The sequence below is a fragment of the Papaver somniferum genome, chromosome 9 (assembly GCF_003573695.1).
Source record: "Papaver somniferum cultivar HN1 chromosome 9, ASM357369v1, whole genome shotgun sequence".
Taxonomy (NCBI): domain Eukaryota; kingdom Viridiplantae; phylum Streptophyta; class Magnoliopsida; order Ranunculales; family Papaveraceae; genus Papaver; species Papaver somniferum.
The window spans coordinates 113,254,397-113,276,738 of record NC_039366.1 but is presented as its reverse complement, the minus strand read 5'-3'; the positions used below and the strand labels follow the sequence as shown (position 1 = coordinate 113,276,738).

The 22,342-nt window shown below is 37.1% G+C and overlaps 1 protein-coding gene and 1 pseudogene across 1 annotated transcript; one reads left to right on the top strand and one right to left on the bottom strand.

The window, feature by feature from the left end:
* Positions 1 to 90: 90 nt before the first annotated feature.
* Positions 91 to 11,484, top strand: LOC113310451 (importin-11-like). Its single transcript, XM_026559144.1, has 24 exons — positions 91 to 457; positions 592 to 701; positions 1,378 to 1,450; positions 2,031 to 2,092; positions 2,653 to 2,794; positions 2,976 to 3,179; positions 3,275 to 3,341; positions 3,649 to 4,048; positions 4,233 to 4,380; positions 4,490 to 4,650; positions 5,238 to 5,337; positions 6,389 to 6,463; positions 6,602 to 6,736; positions 7,501 to 7,590; positions 8,477 to 8,659; positions 8,746 to 8,850; positions 9,242 to 9,400; positions 9,574 to 9,618; positions 9,749 to 9,970; positions 10,138 to 10,244; positions 10,333 to 10,383; positions 10,512 to 10,584; positions 10,676 to 10,928; positions 11,208 to 11,484. Exons 1-23 carry the CDS (start codon positions 296 to 298, stop codon positions 10,838 to 10,840), a joined length of 3,039 nt encoding a protein of 1,012 aa, XP_026414929.1. The 5' UTR covers positions 91 to 295; the 3' UTR covers positions 10,841 to 10,928; positions 11,208 to 11,484.
* A 2,122-nt stretch (positions 11,485 to 13,606) lies between these two features.
* Positions 13,607 to 16,322, bottom strand: LOC113309248 (annotated as a pseudogene).
* Between the last annotated feature and the right edge of the window lie 6,020 nt (positions 16,323 to 22,342).

Genomic DNA, 22,342 nt, shown 5'->3' with positions numbered 1-22,342 from the left:
TCTCTTTTCTTTTATCACGTTCTCTCTCGCTGCTTATAAGTTAAGTAGAGTCCTAATTTCTCAATAGAATCGACCCTTATATAAAAAGAAAAATAACCCAAAAATAATTTTATTCTATTACCCTTTTTCATTCTATTATTTCCTTCTCTCTGTTCAAAATCTCTGTAAAACCTCTTGAATGATAATCGCGATTTCTCATTCGTTTTGCATTTCTAGGTTTTCGAATTGAATCTTCGAAATTCCATTGAATAATTCTAGGATTTGATTGAAGTTTTAATTAAAGAAAGAGATTTTGATGGATAATAATAGTTCAACAATGGCTTTATCTGCTTCAGACTTACCTACGATCTATTCATTGATTGCCAATTCACTTAGTTCTGATCAAAACTTGCGTAAACCTGCCGAATCCGCTCTTTCTCAGTCCGAAAGTAGACCTGGTTTTTGTTCTTGCCTCATGGTAGTGTTCTCGTCTTTTTTGTATAAAAATTAGGTTTTCAATTTTTGAAATGTTTGATATTTTGTTAGTTAAGATAGTTCGATTTTTGTTTCTTGATACTGCGCGTAATGATTGATTGTGTGTGTGAAATGCAGGAAGTGATTACTGCGAAGGATCTGGTTTCTCAGTCTGATATTCGCTTAATGGCTTCCGTGTATTTTAAGAATGGTATAAATCGTTATTGGAGAAATAGGCGCGATTCCTCGTAAGAAGATCTTTTTTTTTTTTTTTTATATTTTTACTTCAATGTTGAAATTCTATTTGTTAAGCTATTATTGGTTATCAATTATTCGAAATAATAAGTAAGATATGATTTGTCGCTATGCATTGAGAATGCTGATAGTTCATCGCTAGATTTTGGACTTAAATTTACTATGGCTACGTCACTGGAAATGTATTTGGCAAAAATCATAGAAAGCATTTTTGAGGAACCAAAATTAGCTTAGTTTTTACCTTTCATACAATTTTAAGCTGTATATATTAGTAATGCAGTTACAGAAAAAGCTTTAGAAAGTGAAATTAACCGTCTGTCACGTCGCTATAACAATTCTTCAATCTTACAAAGTGAAACGAAATGAAAAATAGTGTGAAGAGTCCGTGTTTTCCCTAATATATTTTGAGAAACAAACTTATAGGCCTGAAACATTACAAAGTCATGAGCGATTTTCTTTTTCTTCTTTTACTTGAAACAAAACTGTAATCAATATATGAATTTGACCATCTGTGATCAAATAATTGGTTAGGCTTTTGCTTAACAATATTGTTTGGATTATGAGATTGTTTGTGTTTATTTAATTTTGTACACTGGTAATATATCATCGCTCTCCATCCCTATTGTATCTGTCTTCCTTGTTCTAAGCCTTTAGGATAATTTCTTGCAGAGGAATAAGCAATGAAGAGAAGATACATTTGAGACAGAAGTTGTTGTCACACATGAGGGAAGAAAATTATCAGGTGATATGTAAGATAATATCGGGATGATCCCTTGCTATTTCAGTTTTTTTTTTTTAATATACATATGGTTAAGTATATTCTGTAATTATGCTGTTTACTTTTATAGTCATTCTCGAGGTTGTGAATCTCTACTACTGTAAATGTGAGATTGAGAATGGGATCCTGATGGTTAGTTTGTTGGATATCCTGTCGGTCGAGAAGTTGAGTACTTTACCCTAGAAATTATATCATTAAGTGTTGTGACATAGCAAAATGGTAGGGGGAAACTTGTGCATAATGAACAACTTAGCTGATTGCAAGACAACTGGAGCTAGGTAGCGCAATGCGTGAGCTTCCTAGTCCCAGCATCTGCTGAAATAAACAGTTCTCTATGCATTCTACATAACTGTGTGTTTCCATAAACAAAGTATGGGAGGGTTATCGATTTGTGTTTACTTTTCAATTTTGCTGTCTCTAAGACCTTTCAAGTAATGAATACTAATTTCAATGTTTAGTGTGATTGTGTTTTGGTGTAGCCTGGGATAGAAGATAAACCTAGTTGGGTTTGATTATTCATTTCTTTTTGTTTTGTTCAAAACAGATTGCTGTTCAGTTGGCTGTTCTAATCTCAAAAATTGCTCGCATTGATTATCCAAAAGATTGGTAAGTCTTCCATTCCTTTTCCTTCATTATGATTCACTCTACTGCATGATAAAACAAACTTATTGAAAACTGGTGATGCTTGCTGAGCTTTTATTTCACTTTCTTGTGAAGTATTAGCACAACATAATATTGGCAATTAAGGTAGTGCGAGGACTTCCTTTGAGCAATTATCTAATGTGATTTCGTTGGATTTTTGTAACATGTGAGTGCGAATAGAAGCATAACATATGCAGATATATGGGTGCATAAATGTTCAGTCACCGTCATCTTTCTAGTTTGTTGTATAGCCTTAAAATTACTGCGTGGAAACTTTTGAGATACGGATACCCGAGGGCCGAGGCTATCGATTCATGATATGTTGGTATTTGTCTTAGTATTAGACAACATAATGATCGTTACTCTGAGAGAAAAAGACAAGATAAAAATTAGAATCATGTTCTTTTTTTCTTTTACTTTGTTTATCCATGTCTTTCTAATCCTTCAAAGTATTTGCCTCCTATTGGCTATAATTTTATATATTGTGTTGATCTCAACATCCACTGATGAAACCATTCATTCAGGCCAGAGATCTTCACAGTTTTAGCACAACAACTTCAATCGGCAGATACTCTTACTTCACACCGAATATTCATGGTTCTCTTTCGAACCTTGAAGGAGTTGTCAACCAAGCGGCTCACGTCTGACCAAAAGAACTTTGCACAGGTATGTTACTGTATATATAGTTCTACTGTTGATGTGTTAATCCAGTAGTTGACTTCTAATTTTAAATGCTCCTTAAATATAGTAGTAGGTGTACTAGTTTTATCGTCTCTACGAACGCGAAAATAATTTTTTTTCTTGTTAAATCTACAAATAACATGTTCATGAATGGTTTTTGTTGCAGATATCCTCCCAATTTTTTGAGTATATTTGGCACCTTTGGCAGACTGATATGCATACCATACTTAACAGTTTCTCCGCACTTGCCCAAAATATCGTGGAACATCAAGATGATCTGTATTTGACTTCTGAGAGATGGTTGTTGTGTTTGAAGATAATAAGACAGCTAATTCTTTCCGGATTTCAGAGTGATACAAAATCATTCCAGGTATTAGGGCTAACCACTGCGCTCCTTCTGATTTTTATCATAAAAATTTCTGTAGCAATGATTCGCTGACATCCTCCTGCTGCATCTATTTTTAGGAGGTGCGGCCGGTCAAGGAAGTCTGTCCTGTTCTCTTGAATGCTATTCAGTCACTTCTTCCATATTGTAAGATTTTCCTATAATATATTAATTTTTGTTTTTTCTCTCTGTGTGAATAATGCAGGAGCCTAATAATTTCTTGTGAAACATGTAGTTTGTCTTGCTATCTTAGAGAGAAGCTGGTTTTAGTATTTTCTTAATTCAGCAGTTAGGCCTTAGGCTGATCAACATATATCTTCGTATGAGTAAAAATCACTAGGAGATGCCATTCAGCTTTTCAGTTTTCATTAAATTGCTAATACCTGAAGAGAGCATGCAGATTGAAATCCTTCTCTCTTAGATAATATGCTAATACCTGTCCCGGGTTATGCAGATTCATCTTTTCAGGGTAAACATGATAAGTTTCACAACTTCACTAAGAGAGCCTGCACGAAATTGATGAAAGTTTTAGTCACGCTACAGAGCAAACACCCTTACTCCTTTGGTGATAAATGTGTTCTTCCACCTGTGATGGACTTCTGTTTGAATAGAATTACAAATCCTGAGCCAGAGTTAGGATCCTTTGAGGAATTTCTGATTCAGTGCATGGTCATGGTGAAAGCGATATTGGAATGTAAAGAATACAAGCCCATCCTCACTGGGCGTGTGATAAATGAGAGTGCGAATTCACTGGAGCAGTTGAAGAAAAACATTTCTGGTGCAGTTGTGGAAGTTCTTTCCTCTCTATTGCCTAGTGATCGTGTAATCCTGTTGTGTAATGTATTGATAAGGAGGTAATATATGTTCAAATTTTCTTTTGGCATAGATGTCTTTTCTATCTATTTATCTGTTTTCCAAGTTATTGAACTCACTTGCCTTCAGACATTTCATATATCAATGATTTATTTCCTTCAGTTTGGTGACAAGATTTCATAGTATTTTGCTGACACATGTTCCGTGTTATTACCTTTTTAACAGGTATTTTGTATTCACCGCAACTGATTTAGATGATTGGTATCAGAACCCTGAATCCTTCCATCATGAGCAAGATATGATTCAGTGGACTGAAAAACTAAGGCCATGTGCAGAAGCTCTATATATTGTATTGTTCGAAAATCATAGCCAGGTAACTGACATATAATTTTCTCCATGTTCAGCTCTTTGCAGGTTTCTACCAATGATTTATGTTAGGGTGATTTCGATGTACATTTTGCCTTGACCTTTTTTTTGTTCAGCTCTTAGGTCCTGTAGTTGTTTCCATACTTCAAGAAGCAATGAATGGCTGTTCAGCTTCAGAAACTTCGATCACTCCTGGAATGCTTCTTAAGGATGCTGCTTATGGTGCTGCTGGACATGTATACTATGAGCTCTCAAATTATCTGAATTTCAAAGACTGGTAGAATCTCTTGTTTTATTTTTTTAATTATTAGTTATTGTCTTGACTGGTTCAGATTGTTATAAATTGCTGTGAAAAACTTGAAATGAGATTCTTTTGTTTTATCGTCTGATGCACCAACTGGATGAAACAAACAATATAGTTAACCTAAGATTTATTTAGTGGAGAACAACCTGTTGGTGATGATGTTTCTTGACATATTTTGTGTAGTTATAGCCTTCTAGAATTAGTTCTTGTTCGGATGTCCACGCTTTCAGAATTTATATGACCTGGATGTTGTACGTATCATTCTGGTAACCAATAACTGTAGAAGCTCAAATTGCGAACGAGTAAAATATATTAAGGTCCATGGTTTTAACAAGAAGTGGAATACATCAACGTCACTCCCCTTGACGCTTCTCAGCACATTGTTACTTGCTTCAATTTGTCTTTTTTAATTGTGTTCATTCTGCATCCTCTGGTTTCCTCCAGTTCTCATGAAATGATATTGTACTTTGTAGTACATCGCTAACATGGCCTGCTCTCACTTTTAAATCTGGAACAGCTTCGGAGTGTTGAGGAGTTTATTAATGAAATGTTGTTTGCAGGTTCAATGGTGCTTTGTCCCTCGAACTCACAACTGACCATCCAAATATGCGCATTATACGCCGAAAAGTAGCCCTGATTCTGGGGCAATGGGTTTCAGAGGTAGGATGTTTCTCTCAGTTCTGTTGTCTCTCAAATTGCTTTGGTTTCGCTTCTGCCTTCTGGTACTTATTCATTATGGTGTTTGCTATTAGCCACCTTTTGTTGCACCTCTGCGGACTTATTTGGTTTGCAAATTAGCAACAAGATTTGAATTGCTTGCCAAAACTAAGACACTAAGAAAGTAACCACAGGTACTGTTTTGGAAATAGGTGAAAAACTGCAGAACGATTTTGCTAATTCCAGACTGCTTTGATTACATTTGGCTAGAAACTTTGTGATTGTGGTTTGTCATGCAATAAGGTGAGGCGAGTGAATTGTAGCTCATGTGGATGTGAATTCAGCTGGAGTTGGACTTAGGTTTAAGTTACAGGCTGTGAATCAGATATTGGATTGTTTCAACAGTCGCAGCATATTTTGAGCTTTAAATATGTAGGAGCCTGCTATTAAGTGCTAAAACAACTAATCATTTGCGGACTAAGCTAACCGAATTGACCATAAATAGGTTGAAAACTGTCCCAGTTGGTAGTGGCATAGAATGTTAGAAATGAGAATTTTATAGGTATAATTATACAAATTGGAATATATCTTGCTTTAGTTTGATTCTCTTACTGAATGAATCCTAATTTATAAATTTAAAATCAAGAAGGCAGTCCAAGATTACTATTTTCTGTTAAGAAAATTAATGGAGGGGTCAATTAGTTTGGCATAACTTGGTTAGTACTAAATATTGATCAATTGAATCTTGTTTTCTCCACAAAGCATCCTTATGTCTTTCTATCAATATACATCAGTCAGTTACAGTGATAACTTGACGTGTCATCACAAACTTCATGGATTTGTACCTCATTTAGATAACAATGTATATTGGGCTTAAGTGAGATTTGTGTTGATGTTAAGGATCTTCTGATATTGAGGTTCTTTCATATTTATCTGATGCAAAAATTAATGTTTCTTCTCTTCTTCAGAAGGTTCTTAGTTGACTATTGTATGATGGTGATTATGAGAATGCAACATTCTTCAGTCTCTGATAGGTTCAGTTTTTTTATGGCAGATTAAAGATGACACCAAAAGACCAGTTTACTGTGCTTTGATCAGATTGCTTCAGGACAAAGACTTGGCTGTTAGGGTACAGTCTCACATTCTTTTTCTCTCAAAATATTGGATTGGTTACGTAGTGCAACATTAAAATAGCTTTATAGTGTCCCTTTTAGATGTGCTCTGCATTTTCTACTGCGTAACCAGATTCTCCATGTCCTTCTTTCAGCTGGCAGCGTGTAGGTCCTTGAATTTTCTTATCGAGGATTCAAATTTCTCTGAACGTGATTTTACTGATCTGCTTCCAACATGTTGGGGTTTATGCTTTAATCTGATAGATGAAGTGCAGGAGTTTGACTCGAAGGTAGGTTCTTCTTACATTGCTAATTAGAAATGTTATCCAAGAATCCTTGACTCACATGCTTCATCTGTACCCAGTTTGACCGTCTTCAATTATTTATCTGGCTTAGTTCATCTGCAATAAATTGTTCATAATTCATAATGCCTAATGGGGTTTCTTCTATATGCTTAATATGTTCTAAACTTCTAATACGATATCTAACTATGGATACTGCTTAGTGATCTTTTAATTAGTTTTTCATAATCTCAAATAAAAATGCCAATCTTATTGTTTTTTTAGGAAAGAACACTGTCTACCATGGATTTGGAAATTGTGAGTTAAAAAAAATCATGACAGGGAACTTAAATGTTGATCACATTCTTTACCGTGGCGTATATCAGTATTAGCTTTGGTGGATTGCCACCACATCTCAGTATGTCCCGAATTTCAGTAAACAAGTGTCATATTCACAATGAGCTGATGGCTGTATCAGTATTCATACATTGTCCATCTTCTTGGCAATGACCAACAACAATGTCCTGCTTAATAGTTGATTACACGCATATGATTGGGTTGTTATAGAGCCGTAGACATCTACAATTCACATTGTATCTTCCAGTTCAACCTTAATTGTTAAAGAAACACACAATTGATTCCTTAATGTTAGGATTATCTGTAGTTAAATGTTTGTTTTTCTTGAACCAGATTGTTTCTATCCATCTACTCTTCTGTTGTCTTACCCTCCTTGATATGGCTCTTCTGAAAATTCTTTCTTGCTCTGTTTCCAGGTTCAGGTTTTGAATCTGATTTCTGTGCTTATTGCACATGTTAACGGAATCAATCCATTTGCAAACAGGCTGGTGGAGTTCTTTCAGAAGGTACAATTTGATACTTTGATGTGTATGAATGTTTTTTGTGGAAGGATGAAGAAGTTAGGAAGCAAGTAGACATTCTATATATTGCAGTAATAATCTCTTTGGTTATAGAAGTAATTGGCGACAGTATGTGTGCATCGAATATTAGTTTGAAGTTCATATTGAGATTATCGAGATGTCACTCTATCGGATATGATGAATTTGAGACAAAACACTGTTAAAGGTCCCTTTAGGCATTTCTAGGTCTCAGTGTTTTCCTACTCTTCGTTCAAGTTTATTTTGGATTTGGCCCTACAAGTAGTGGACTTGGATTCTGACATAGTAATTTTGACAGGTGTTGGACTATAGTGTTTATAAGAACCCCTTCTCTTTTCAACATATGTATTCTGGTTTTACATCCTGTGCTTAAACATACTCCGTGTTAGATCCGTAAAGTCATTTTCAATGTTCAATCTTATGTAAACTTCTGTTCATGCCATAATCTTATCAGTTCTGCTGTTAGTAGCCTTAAACTTATGGTTCTGCATCCGTCTTAGATTCTTACCCTTCTTCCTCATTATTCTGTCTTCCAACATAGTTATTTCATGTGAACGCCTTCAAATTCATTGACAAACAATTTTCTGGGTTCGAAATAGAAAGTAAAGTTGCAATGGTGATTACAATTGTGGTAGTAATGAGAGATCTAATGTATAGAACTAAAAGTGAAATCTCCCCTTTGTATGTAATGATTCCAGATATGGTTGAAGTCGTTGGACCATTCTGCAGCATTAGGAGTGTTCTCTAAGCACTAGAATAATAATTCATGCAGAAAGTCATTTTGGTGTATTGATCTAGTTTATATTTCCTATATGGTTATACTAGAATAACGGTTCCTGTATCCATTTGTTAGATCTGGGAGGAATCTACCGGTGAAAGCCTGCTACAGATTCAACTGCTTGTTGCGCTAAAGAATTTTGTGGTTGCACTTGGTTATCAATCACCCATGTGCTATAACATGCTATTGCCGATCCTGCAGAAGGGTATTGATGTTAATAGCCCTGACGAACTCAATCTCCTGGAAGATAGTGTGCTGGTAAGCTATGCATTTATCCTTTGGTTGTATATTTTTACTTCATCTGGATGTTTATTTTACTAAGACGAGCAGTAAACTGTGTGCAGCTATGGGAAGCGACACTTTGTAATGCTCCCTCAATGGTGCCACAACTATTGGGATTCTTCCCTTACCTGGTGGAAATCATGGAAAGAAGCTTTGATCACCTGCAGGTCAGGCTTTCCGCTAACACATAAAATTTTGTTTCGTGTACTCTTGCTTAGTTATATCAGAATGTGAAACCCTTGTGATTTATTTGTTAGAGAATATTTTTATTTCAAGCTGTTGCTACGAATGTGCTTCGATAAGGTTGCTGTATTCCCTCCCTCCGTCCCACGAGTTATGCCAGCTTAAGATTATGGTTTTTATCTTACATGGAAAATAAGAAAGTCAAAAAGATATCCTAATTGGTCCAATATCATTTTACAACAAAAATGACTGGAGCATTTGATGAGACTTTTCGATTTGAGAAAGCTGAAACCTTAGACGTCAATTCGGAGGCTCATCAAGTCTCAAGTTTCAATACTGTTCTTGGAGAATTAATACTTGGTTTATGAATTTCAGGTTGCAGTCAATATCATCGAGGGTTATATAATTTTAGGTGGAACGGAGTTCTTAAGCATGCATGCTTCAACGGTGGCTAAACTTCTTGATGCAGTTGTTGGTAATGTAAACGATAGAGGACTGATCTCAACGCTTCCAGTCATTGAAATCTTAATACAGGTACTTCCAACTACATACTCATCATTTTAGAGTTCAAATTAGGCTATTTTTCCGTTGCACGAGCAACTAACCTTCCTGTATTTTCCGTAAACGACATAACTTCATATGAATATAAACGTGTCTTTTTTTTGAGTATTATGTTAAGAATAACAGATTTGTATGCTACTGTGCAGTGCTTTCCAATCGAAGCCCCTCCATTGATTGGTAGTACGCTTCAGGTACCTGGGGTTTTTTCTTATTGATATATAGGGCCTTCCTCTCTGTCTATGGAGCTGGTTAATATTTTTTTATTTGTAAAAGGTGGTTGCTTTAGCTGACCCTTTTTTGTTTTGTTTTGGATGGTCTTAGAAATTAATCATAATATGCCTAAGTGGGGGCGATGAGCGTGATCCTTCTAAAGCAGCTGTGAAGTCTTATTCTGCAGCCATTCTCGCGAGGATATTGGTAACCAATACCAATTACCTTGCTCACTTAACATCAGATCCATCCCTATTTTTGGCTCTCCAACAAGCTAGCATTTCAATCGAGGACAATGTACTTCTTTGCTTGGTTGACATATGGATTGAAAAGGTATTGGACGGACAAGCAATTGGCCTGATATTCTGATTCATATTCATCTGTTTTGTTGCAATGGCACAAATAATGCAAATTCAGTATTTTTTACGTTTAATCTGTTTCTATTCTTTCTCTCCAAAACTATTCAAGTCTTAATGTGGTCTTTGATGGTGGAACAACAGGTTGACAGTGTGACATCCATCCAGAGGAAAGCTTTTGGTTTAGCTCTTGCTATTATTTTATCTTTAAGAGTACCTCAAGTCCTCGATAAACTTGATCAGATACTAAGGTATCACTGTTACAACTCATGCTCTTGTTGCATTCACAATATAGATTTGGATGTTATTGTGATCTAAACTTTTTATTTGTTGATGTAGTGTCTGTACAAGTGTTGTAGTAGGTGATGACTTAAATGACGAAGAATCTAGGTAAGGGTCTCCGTCCTCATCATATCCCTATATTTTACTGTTTTGGGTGGATATATGTGCTGTCCTGTTCTTTTCTGATTGTGGTGTGTGGTTAATATTTTTGTTATTATTCATTTTCTTGATGTTAGTGGTGATAACATGAATGGTTCTGAGGCTCTACTTGAGGTTACGGTTCCAAGTAAAGATTTTAGGAAGAGACAGGTAATCACTCTTTTCTTTGACTCTTGTCCTCCAAAGTTAGATGAAGGATTGGAAAAAATAAAGGCAGTTGCAACAAAACTATGTTTTTCAGATTAAAGCTTCAGATCCTATCAAACAACTATCTCTGGAAAATTCTGTGAGAGAAAACCTCCAAACGTGCGCCTCAATCCACGGGGAGACATCTTTCAATGCTGCAATCAGCAAAATGCATCCAGTGGCATATGCACAATTAGAAAAGGCTTTGAAGAGGCAGTAACCAGTACAAGCCTCCAAATTCATTCTTTATACTCAATGGTCATTGTTTTCCAGCGAGTTATTTTTTTCCAAGGTGGATATTAATGACTGTAAGTTCCTCTCTTCCCATTCTTCATACTTCGGTCAATTCCTTTGTTTATCTAACATTTTAATGTAATTGTTTAGCAAGGTTATCATGTTTTGGTTATAATTGAGGGTTACATGATGAAAATATATTGTGACCTGTGGCCTGTGCTTTTGTCGAAGATAATCCCCTTTTTGTGTCTGTCATATTATGATATACTATGTTTTTTGTGTAAGATAGTCACCTTTTTGTGTCTGTCAGATTAAACGTCTAATCAAAAGAATATTTTGTACATTTTCTTCAGGTGTCCGGTCAAAGTTTCTGCCTGTGTAACGCGGATGGATACCCTTCGTTATTATGGTGAGTGGGATTCATATTTTATTCATTTCAATTGTTGTAAATTGTCTTCAATATGGGTTAGATACGATACTGTACTGTAAATATAGATTTTGGTTCTCTGTCTCTCTCTCCTTGGCGCTGGTATCAAAATATGTGAGCTTCTTCGTTAGTGATGATTAAACTGAGTGGAATTTTGGAAATAGAGAAAAGAAGAAAATGTATACGGGAGTAATTTTTCTTTGGGTCGATTTTAACTTTTACCGAATGTTCTAATTTTCTTTTTTCTTCTGTGAAGAACAATGGTTGTGGTTTGTCTTAATTGAAAGGGAATGTATTTCTTTCAACATCATGTAGAGTCAAAATTGAGAAAAGCCAGTGAAGTATTGATAGCTGTAAGTTTTTACGGGAATCACGTGTAAACGTGTTTGGATAACAAAACAGTGAAATACACTAGATGCATTTGTCGATAGGTTTAATTTTGAATCATAAACCCCTACGGCGTGCATCATTTTACACGTACTCAACTGCCTTGATCTAAAATGAGTCCAAATTTGTGCACCCTGTTTTAGTTTAGGTGTGCATTGCATTCCTCTAATTGGTTTTCAAGGGATTTTACATTTTCTCAAATTTTTATTACCCCTAAAACCTAATAGATAACCACTAAGACCGAACTGCAGGTCACTTTTTTTTTCTCTGGTAGCAGTAAGAAACTGGAAACGCCGTTAGAAAGTTGGATTTTACAGTCAGATTTTACTTGCATACAATTCTGGCACCGAACTACTGTTATATTTTTGTGAGTTTCTGTCCCCAGTAATAAAAAAACTAAGTTTTACAGTTAGATGTTACCAGAAGAATTTCAAGCTAGATAGCTGGAATTGCCTGTACTTTTGTTATTGAAATAAAAGGCTCAGTCAATAATTCATGATTTATAAAGGGGATACCGGTTCTACTAAGTGTTGATACCGTTTCATATAGGACAAAAAAGTCCCACCGATCCCGTCCGTTGGATCGTTGAAATAGTATCAGCATTTAGTAGGACTGGTATCCCCTTTATAAATAATGCAATAATTGGCTGCAAAACTCTTTGGCGTATTATATATGCATCCATTGGTAAAAGGTTGTCATGAAACAAAGAAATTGATTGTCACGGTTACAAATAGTAAAAGTCGAATGCCTCCCTTTTAATCAAAAGACTGTCTAATCCCCTACTTCAATTGTTCTAATATTCATACATGAGCTACCGTTTTTGTTTCAACTGAGAGCACTTGTGCTAAACCAACTTGGAAATTCATAACTTCAGAACTTGCTGAAAACCGAACCCGGTGTCAAGTTAAGGCACTGTTGGTGGGTAAGGCTACATGTGAGCAATGCGCTTAGAAAGGAAAAGAGAGCAAATAGTGGTGCGGAAATTGGCTTCTCCGCCACTTTGTATGGAATGAATATATCCTTATACAACAATAAATATGTTCATACTTTTTAATAACCTTATCTATTTAAAATTAGATTACCTTAATATCCCCATCCATATAATATTTTTCTTTATTTCAAAATGAAACAAATTTTTTCCACTACCACTTCACCACCACCACTAGAACCACCAAAATTCAACTACCATTCCACCACCACGGTTCAACAAACACCACCTACCAACCACCACCGCCACTAATATCCCACCACCACTCCTTCACCATCACCATTACACCACCAACAGACCTCCACCACCACTAGTCCGTCGCTGCCACCACCACTAGTTCGCCGCCGCTGTCGCCACCGTCAGCGCCGCCGCTACCACTAGTTTAGATATTTTTGTATCAACAGCAGTAGTTGATCCAAATAAAAATAGAACCAACAGTAGAAGTTGATCCAGTTTAGGGGATCAACAACGATACTTGATCCAAAAAAAAAAGATCGACAGTGGAAGTTGATCCAATTTAGTGGATCAACAATGGTAGTTGATCCACTAAATTTGATCAACAATGAAAGTTGATCCATGTAAATGTAGTGAACTTGGCGTGAGTCGAACACGCATCATCTGACATGGAGTCAGTCATGCTACCATTGCACCACAAGTTCAACATTGGAAGAAATTTACATGATTTAAATCACAAAACATGGTTTAAGCTATAAGCATGATTATACTTATGCAAGGAAATATCGTCAACAATAGGAGTTGAAAGGATCAACAATAATAGTTGATCCCAGGATCAACAACAATAGTTGATCCCATAAAAAATTGGGTCAACAACAGGAGTTGATCCCATAGATGGATCAACAACCATAGTTGATCCCATAAAAAATTGGGTCAACAACGAGAGTTATCCCATAAAATGGATCAACAACAACAATTAATCCCATAAAAACATAAACACCATTCTAAGCAACATTTATCACTGCCCTAACATCCACCACCACCGCCGCAAAACTTAAACAACCACCACAACTATACCTTCCACCACCATCAAAAACATCCAACACAAATACAATTATAATACAGTCATTACCACCAACCTAAAAAAGTAGCTGATCCAATAAAAATTGGATCAACAATAGGAGTTGATCCAATAAACGGGATTAACAACAGTAGTTGATCCAATAAAAACTGAAGTAAATAGGTTAATGAAAGGACAATTGCTATACCTGGAACACCATCAACATATTGAACTCGATCTCGAACACAGATTCAAACCTCCATTAAAAATAACACCAATAATTCCCATCACCAAATGTCATCCAAATTAAACAGAAACTTCATCTTCTTTGCTAATCTAACTCGATCCCAATCTTAATTTCATCTTAGGAACCCTAATTTCATATTTCGTTCTTCAATCTCTCAGTTTAGATTTCACAACAACAAAACTTATTAACTTTAATAGATCTGTTGATAGCGGTTGCGGAGGTAACAGAGGTGATGGTGCTGGTTTTGGTGGAGGAATCATTAATTTAGAACTCTGCTGTGTAGCGTTCGGGCATGACATTGCGCAGAATCTTTTCTAGGTTTTGTCTAGCAGCAGCTTTTAGTGCTGCTAAATGAGCTGCCCCATTTGGTAGGAAAGCAGGAGGGTGCACCACTGAAGGCACACCAGGTTTAAGATCACAAGGTTCTGGCACTAAGCTAGCCTCCTGGGTAGATTCATCACCAGATTCGAAATCGGAATCAGAACAATCTTCTTCCCCAAGCCCGTGTCCTCTTGCCAATGCTTTCTTTTCAGCCTTTTTGGCTTCATCCTCCTCTCCATTGAATTTAAACCCAGTTCCACCATAACCAGTCCCATGCGCTTGTTCAAGTCCCTGATTAACTTTAGCCATGAATCCATCAGCGAGAGCTCTAAGGTCTTCCGGAACAGCTTGTGCAGACAGTTCCAAGGCCTTCACAAGATCCGGCGCATATCTAGCCTCATCCTCTGAAATGAATGTAATGGCACAACCTTCCCTTCCAGCTCTACCTGTCCTCCCAACACGATGGATGTAGTCTTCATAGTGGTTTGGGACATGAAAGTTGATGACCAGTTCAAGCTCCTTCACATCTAATCCCCTAGCAGCAATGCTTGTTGCAATCATTATCTTACAGACATCATTCCTGAAATCTGAAATTGCCGACTCACGATCCATCTGGTCCTTGGCTCCATGAAGTGAGAGGCAAGCATATCCATGGCTAAATAGATTCTTCAACAAAGAATCACATGTAGCTTGCGACTGAACAAAAATCAAAATCTTACCCTTCTTGTACCATTCTCCAAGTAGCTCCAATAACCTCAGGAACCTTTCACTCTCTGGTCTCACCTCAACCAACTGGCTTATATCCTTGTTCACTACGTTCCTTCCTCCTACCTGTATCTCAACGGGCTTTGTCAGTATCTGGCGTGCCAGTTGCTCAACTCTGCGGGGAAATGTGGCAGAGAAGAGCACAGTCTGGCGATCAGGTTGTGTACTTCGAACAATGTGAGTTATTTGAGGTCCAAAACCCATGTCAAACATTCTATCAGCCTCATCTAAAACAAGATAAGTAACCCTGCGAAGGTTTATCATTCTCCCATTATTTTTACATAGAAAGTCGATCATCCTACCCGGAATGCAAATGACAATCTCGGTTCCATTCTTTAAGGCATTGATCTGTTTGTTGGTTTGTGAGCCTCCATAAACTGGAACAGACCGGATACCCATTACTTGAGCAAACTTCATGATATCCTTGTGAATCTGCTGCACTAATTCTCTAGTAGGCGCAATAATAAGCGAAATTGGCCCATCTCTCCCCGGAACAACAGCTGGTTGAGCTTGAATATGCCTCAACATTGGTAGAGCAAAAGCTAGCGTTTTACCCGAGCCTGTTTTAGCAACACCTATGCAGTCACGACCACTCATAATAATAGGCAATGCTTGAGCTTGGATTGACATTGGCTTTTCATATCCCAGTTTCTCCTTTATCACCTGCATTCGGCACATCCTTTCCATGTAACTTCAATTCAAGTTCTTTTCTTAGATTAATGACTTCCTGCGGAGACATACTTGATATCTCTTTTACTTGGATGTAAAAGTTCTTTCGGAAGGAAGGGTATTCCACCTTTGAGTGATCAATAACAAGCGCAGATGGTTTATCCACTTTTTTCTTTTTGTTCTCTACACGATCGTCATCATAATCAACATCATCATCTTCTTCTTCGTCATATTTGTCGTCGATTTTGGAAGAAAAGGAGGAATCAGATACTGTATTCTTCAATTTTTCAATCTCTGGCAGCACCATAGAAGTCATGTAAACATCTAATGATCCTCATCTTCGACCCTTTTCCGTTTGTTTGATTTGTCAGCCATCCTTGGTTAATCAAGCTGCGAAACAAAGAAAAAATTAACAAGAATTAAAAGGATTGCTCAATAAGAACGTACAAATTATAAAATAAATTGCGTTACGAGAAAGACACTTCCCCTAGGGTTTGTTTGTGGTATATCTGATATCTCTTCTTTGAATTGCTCTCTGAGTTTATTCGGTATTTATAGATCTGTACTACTAGCTAGCTGGTCATTCAGGAGTAGAATCGATTCCGGCTCAGACAATGTGGGTCTTTAGGTCTGTTTGAGCTTTAATCGGGCTGCTCTGGTACTGATACCATCTGGAAGTCCATAGGCCTAACCGCCTTACAAAAGAAACCTATTACTGGAGATTTGGTTTGAGGATGACGTTAGGATTCAAATGCCGTAAATGTGGATATGAACGACCTAATATGCAGCACATGTTGAAATTAACATTTGACAGTAATTTTGGGACACCGGAGGTAATACAAGAGATGACTTGTTGTTGATTTCTAAATTAAGGAAAGTAAATTCGAGAAAAAACATTATCTCTTGTATAGAAAGAGGTGATCCTCTCAATTTCATTGATATAGAAAGATCGTATACATCATGCTAAGATACATCATTGAAAAACATAATAAAATACAGACTTTTTGTATCACAATAGTAACTAAATTGCAATACAAGTGTACTAAATACATGAATTTCAAAACAGGAATTGATGATACTTGAGGGATGGCATTTGAATTAAAATTATGCCATTTGGATTTGAAGAATTTGTTTTCTTCATCATGATCTTCTTCATTAAGATGGAATTGTCCCATAAAGGAGTAATAAGCACAAAACACCATTATCACAATCAAATCTGGTAGCCATGGATCTTCAAGAGAATGTAGAATCACGTCATGCCGGAAGAAATCGTCCTTGATGTACTTAAAACAATTGTAACAATCGTCTGAAACGCCTATAAGGCTATGAGAAATCTCTGATGGGTTTGAGAACACCATGAGAGCAATACTGAAATTGAAACAGGAAAAACCTATAAATCGCATAAAATAGCGATGTTTTATTTAATACAACTACTAATAAAAATATTTACGTTATATCCAAATCTGATTGGAAATCTGAATAATTCAGATAATATCAAACAGATTTGGAGTACAATTTTAATCTCTTGTATGTTGGATATATATAGAACTGTGTATGAATAACCATGGCGTCATGGCGGTAGTAAAACTGAAGGTGTTAATCAATGAGGAAGAGACAAGATTTTGTTTCAGAAGAAGAAATAGAGAACATGTGTTTACCCCTTGTTGAACGAAATTCACCAACAAGATAACAAAAACGCGGAAGGGCAGAATGGTCTTTTCATGTTAATGGAGAAAACACCATCACAAAATATCCGGAATGTGCACCCCGGTTTTCCGGGGGTGCACAAATTTGGACTCAAATAACTAAGGCAAAAAATAACTAAATCAACAACGTCAAGAAAAAAAGAAAAAAGAGAGGCACGGAAAGCCACGAGCAATGTTCAGGAGAAGGCAGAAAACTTCCTTCTCAGTAAGGTATCGTTCCTTCTCGAATTATCCATGGCTATCTAGCGACAACTATGACTGCTTCAGCGGCCAAGCGGACTTGAGTAGCTTTATATTGCTTCAGTTCTTGCTTAATCCTTGCCCCCTCTTCCTTCAAGTGGGAAATCTCGCCTGGTAATAATTGACATTGAGAATTACGCCTCTCCTCAATTTCTGCTAGAAGTTCCTCCAACCAAGAGATATTGAATTTTAGAGTGCGAGGGAGAATGAAAGACTCTTTCCAAGCATCCCACTCCTTCTCGGATGAATAAGCATCAACCTAGTTACACATGTCAACAACAACATCAAAAAGTACCCGAGTGGCCATGATGATCATATTCCTCTCTGAAAGAACCTCGGTAGACGTTATATGACCATGAGTCTCTACCACTACTATATACAGATCTGAACTACCGTTAATCAATTGATCTTGTTTGAGTGACCTTATGTCAGAAGAAAAGGCTCTCAAGAGTAATCAAACTATGTGTAATCAAGGTTCAACCGCCGTTAGTCAATCAAATTAATAACCGAAAACTAAAACAACAATGCAGATTATAGTTTCCCACCAAAGGTACTATATAGACACTTGTTGTGATTCTTAGAGATGCACACAAAACACTTGCAAGTATACAAGGTCAAGATTTATAATATAAGAGTGAGTAGGGGTTTGTCCACAGGGAGAGGAGCATATGAGAAGTTTTCCTAGACTAATAAGAGTGGCAATGCACTATGGCAGTGAGCTAAACATGTAACTGATATGAACCAAGGCTTGGAAAGTAAAGCAGCAAAGAAACAGCTAAAAGAAGCAGCAAATAACCAAGGCTTGGAAGCCAAGGGCAGGTTGAGTTCAGTGCACTGACTTCAGTGCACAATAGCTACAAAATGCAAGAAAACGAAAGGCAAGAAAAGTAACTGAAATACAAGCATACAGGACTGAAATTAAAAGTGAATGAAATTAAGATTGACTGAAAGAGAAGTGGTGGTAAGCCAAGGCTTATGATCCACCTTGTGTCCTAATCAAGTGACATGGTCTAGGTTATGTTCATTCCTAAGCATACAACTAGAAATGAAAGAACACCAACTTGCTCATTAGTCTACCCCTAGCATTGGCTGTCTTTTGACAGTACAGCCAATCACAGGCTCTGTGAACATTGACATCTCTCATTTGCACAATCTAAACACAGCAGGGAAGAACTATCCTAGCTCAATTACACTTGACAGTGCACAAGGCTTCACTGAGCCTTGGCCTGAAGTTGATTAGCTCATGCTAACCATGTTTAAAACAATCACATTCAACATATGTAAACATTCAAGCACAATTAGCATCATTTGAGATAACAAAACACATAAGCAATACTCTACTGTTCACTGATAAGTATTGAAATTTGAAGTTCAATAAAATTTTTCTCCAATTCTCTACTGGCTAGTCCAGAGAGGTAAATAGTCTCCCTCTAATACTTCCCACAACACCAATTTATACCCAATTACCCATTTAGGGTTTTCCCCCAATTTTCCCCCAAAATCAGTAGAACTAGGGTTTGGTGAAATTGATTTACCTACTGTTGATGAGATATTCGCTCCATCTCGTCGACCCAATCTTCTCCTGCTTCTTCTCGTTCCTCTCGAGCTCCAATTGATGCTTTAATCATCATATATATCCCCAATTTCTCACCTAGGGTTTCAGGCAGAGAGATGAGAAATTGAGGTTATTAATGATGCTAAAGAGATGGTACGTGATGGGTTTAGGTAGAATAGAGTTGGGGAGAAATTAGTGGAGTGATTTGGGGTGAGGTGGTGGTGATGGAGACGGACATGGTGGTGGTACGGGGCATGGCGGTTCTGCAGAGGGGGTGATGGAGGAGATGGTTCGAAGGAGAAAGGGAAGGGTGCGTTTGTTTGAGGTGTAGGTGCTCGGTCGCTAGGGTGTGAGGCGAGTGTATCGAGTTTGATGATCTGCGACGCTGAGCCGTGGGATAGGGAGATGAAAGATCAATCGGACGGTGAGATGAAGTGAAGCTTGTAACGACCGCTGGATTATATAATACAACAAAATCAACGACGCCAGATGGAGTTAGGTGTTGTAGTGTAAGGCGGAGATATAAAACGTTGATGAACAGCAAGGGAGCGACCGTTGGATTCAACTACCATCTAATCCGAAGGCTTGGAATTTCAGCGCTGTGGTGCTTGGCAGAGACTTCAGATTTTGATGCTCTATGAAGGAGCGACCGTTGGATGCTTCTGAGAACTGATCTGACGGCTGAGAACGGAGGCACTTTTGTGTGTAGAAAATGAGGTTGTGCGCACCATTCTTCGCGGCTTCCTTGCGTGATTTCTCCCGGCTTTTCACTACTTTTCTGCTCTTTTTGCTCCGCGACTCATCCGAACTTTATTTATTACCTAAAAATGCAAAATTAATTAATAAAAACATTTATTCTTGAAAACAATGAAAATACAGAATATGGAATAAAATGTAGAATTAGTGCATAAAAGATGAGTTAAATGCCAACAAAAAGGGATAAATATATACAATATTTGGCACTCATCAAATACCCCCAAACCTGAATTTTACTTGTCCTCAAGTAAAACAAAACTAAGGAAATCCTAATTATACCACTGTCGCTGGTCTCTCGAATGCATTTAGCGTATGCACTAAGCCTTTTAAACCACTAAGTGTCCCTAGTGGACGAGTGAAGTCTCGTGAAGGTTTACCAGAGGTGTGCCTACAAAACCTAAGGACAAAATATGAGCTCATATTCCATCAAATGTGACATGTGCAAAACAGTTAAGCTCACAGCAAAATGGAGATGTCAATCTAGCTATCGAAGGCACAATCCTAGCACTGATAACAAATAAGGACATGTGATAAGAGTGTAAAGTGTATCTACACATGTGTAAAGAAAGATCTGAAGTCATGACTACTAATCACCAAGAGATAGTTTCTCAGGCTAAGAACTGAGGTCGAAATCTAGCTAGCGTCCGGACTTTACGAGAATTGTGAATGAGTTGGAGGTATTTCACAATTACTCGCGTTGTACATCAATGGCATACACCCTCCTTGCTTATTACAATGAAACAACAAAAGATGACTATTTACATGACTCTTATTTACATTGACTATTCTCTTTTTATTTTTGGAATAAGAGATGATGGAATTGAACAAATACTTGATTTTTTTTGTATTTTCTGATATTTTTTTTTTTTTTTTTTTTTTTTTTTTTTGAACAAAGAAACCTTTTGATACATAAACAAAAAGGAAACAAAATTACATGACACTTGCAAGAGGTAGCCCTTTTTGATGCACCCAGTTAAATTCGATGGTTGTCTTTCTTAATGTAACCTCCACCTCTATCCCAACCAACCAAAGAACAAGCTAGTCCAGTTTCGTTCAGTATTCTAAAGTGATTGGCAATCGTAACTTCCTATCCAACACCTTGAAGATCGAGGCCATACATGTATTGGTAGATCATGCGCGTGCAAATTTCTTATCACTATGTGAATTGCTAGAATCAGGGTGCCTAAATATCTAGACTAAGACTCCTAATAAAAATACATATTTGCACAAGAGTCAACATTTCAAGGTAAATGAGCTCCATTTTTATGATTTTTTTCATTTTTTAATTATTTTGATTTTTTTTTTTTTTGAATTTCAATTTTTTCAAAAAGATGGAGTTTTGTTTTCAATTAAGCCTATTATCGTGGCATCTACTCTATACCCCCAAACCTAAACTAAACATTGTCCTCAATGTTTCAAACATGGAAAGAATTATAAAACATATATGAAGAGGAACATGCTGAGTAGAGTAAAAGGAGAGAGAATACCCGATTGTACGGTGGTAGCTCGATTAAAACTCCGTTATTTCAAGGCAAAAATCCATCATATTAGCAGTCACAATGGACAATGGATATACATATACAAAAGGAAATTTAACTAACACATTATCTACAAGAAAATTTTGGTTTTTAATGGGATTGGACTTTTTGGAAAAAAAATTGGTTTTGTTGGGAACATTTGGTTTTGATGGGAAAACGAAAATTTTGGTTTTTAGGGAAACATTTGGAAAACTGTTTGGTTATTTAGGGAAGAGTGGACCAGTTTAGTCCACATAGACTGGGGTCCTCCAGGTTGGTTGTTTCAATGTCGGGTGGAAATGGCTCAAGGAATGGCTTTAATCTCTGCCGTTGACTTTGAAAACGTTCTTGTTGGGAGACATCCTCCAACTCTACAGCTCCATGAGAAAAACTGTGTGTACTAGGTACGGACCCTTCCATCTAGGAACGCAGTTTTCCTGGAAAAAGATATAATCGGGAGTCATACAGCAAGACTTTCTGACCAGGAGTGAAGGATTTGCGTAGAATACGCTTGTCATGAAACATCTTCATCTTCTTGTACAGCTTGGCACTGTCATAAGCCTCATTTCTCAATTCTTCCAACTCGTTGAGTTGAAGTTTCCGTTGAATTCCAGCTTCGTCCAGAGAAAAATTCAGCTCTTTGATTGCCCAGTAGGCACGATGTTCTAATTCCATAGGTAGATGGCACGGCTTTCCATACACTAGACGATAGGGGGACAGCCAATTGGTGTCTTATAAGCTGTTCTATAGGCCCACAAAGCATCATTCAATCTCAATGACCAATCTTTCCTGGACGGGTTGACCGTCTTCTCCAGAATGTGCTTAATTTCCCTATTAGACACTTCCACTTGTCCACTAGTCTGAGGGTGGTACGGAGTAGCAACCTTGTGAGTTA

What these genes read in the sequence shown, in the direction of transcription:
- LOC113310451 (XM_026559144.1), top strand. Translation starts at nt 296, where the DNA reads ATGGATAATAATAGTTCAACAATGGCTTTATCTGCTTCAGACTTACCT. An exon ending in TGGTGGAGTTCTTTCAGAAG is followed by an intron (nt 7,591 to 8,476) that starts GTACAATTTGAT and finishes TCCATTTGTTAG; the next exon opens with ATCTGGGAGGAATCTACCGG. An exon ending in TCATTGAAATCTTAATACAG is followed by an intron (nt 9,401 to 9,573) that starts GTACTTCCAACT and finishes GCTACTGTGCAG; the next exon opens with TGCTTTCCAATCGAAGCCCC.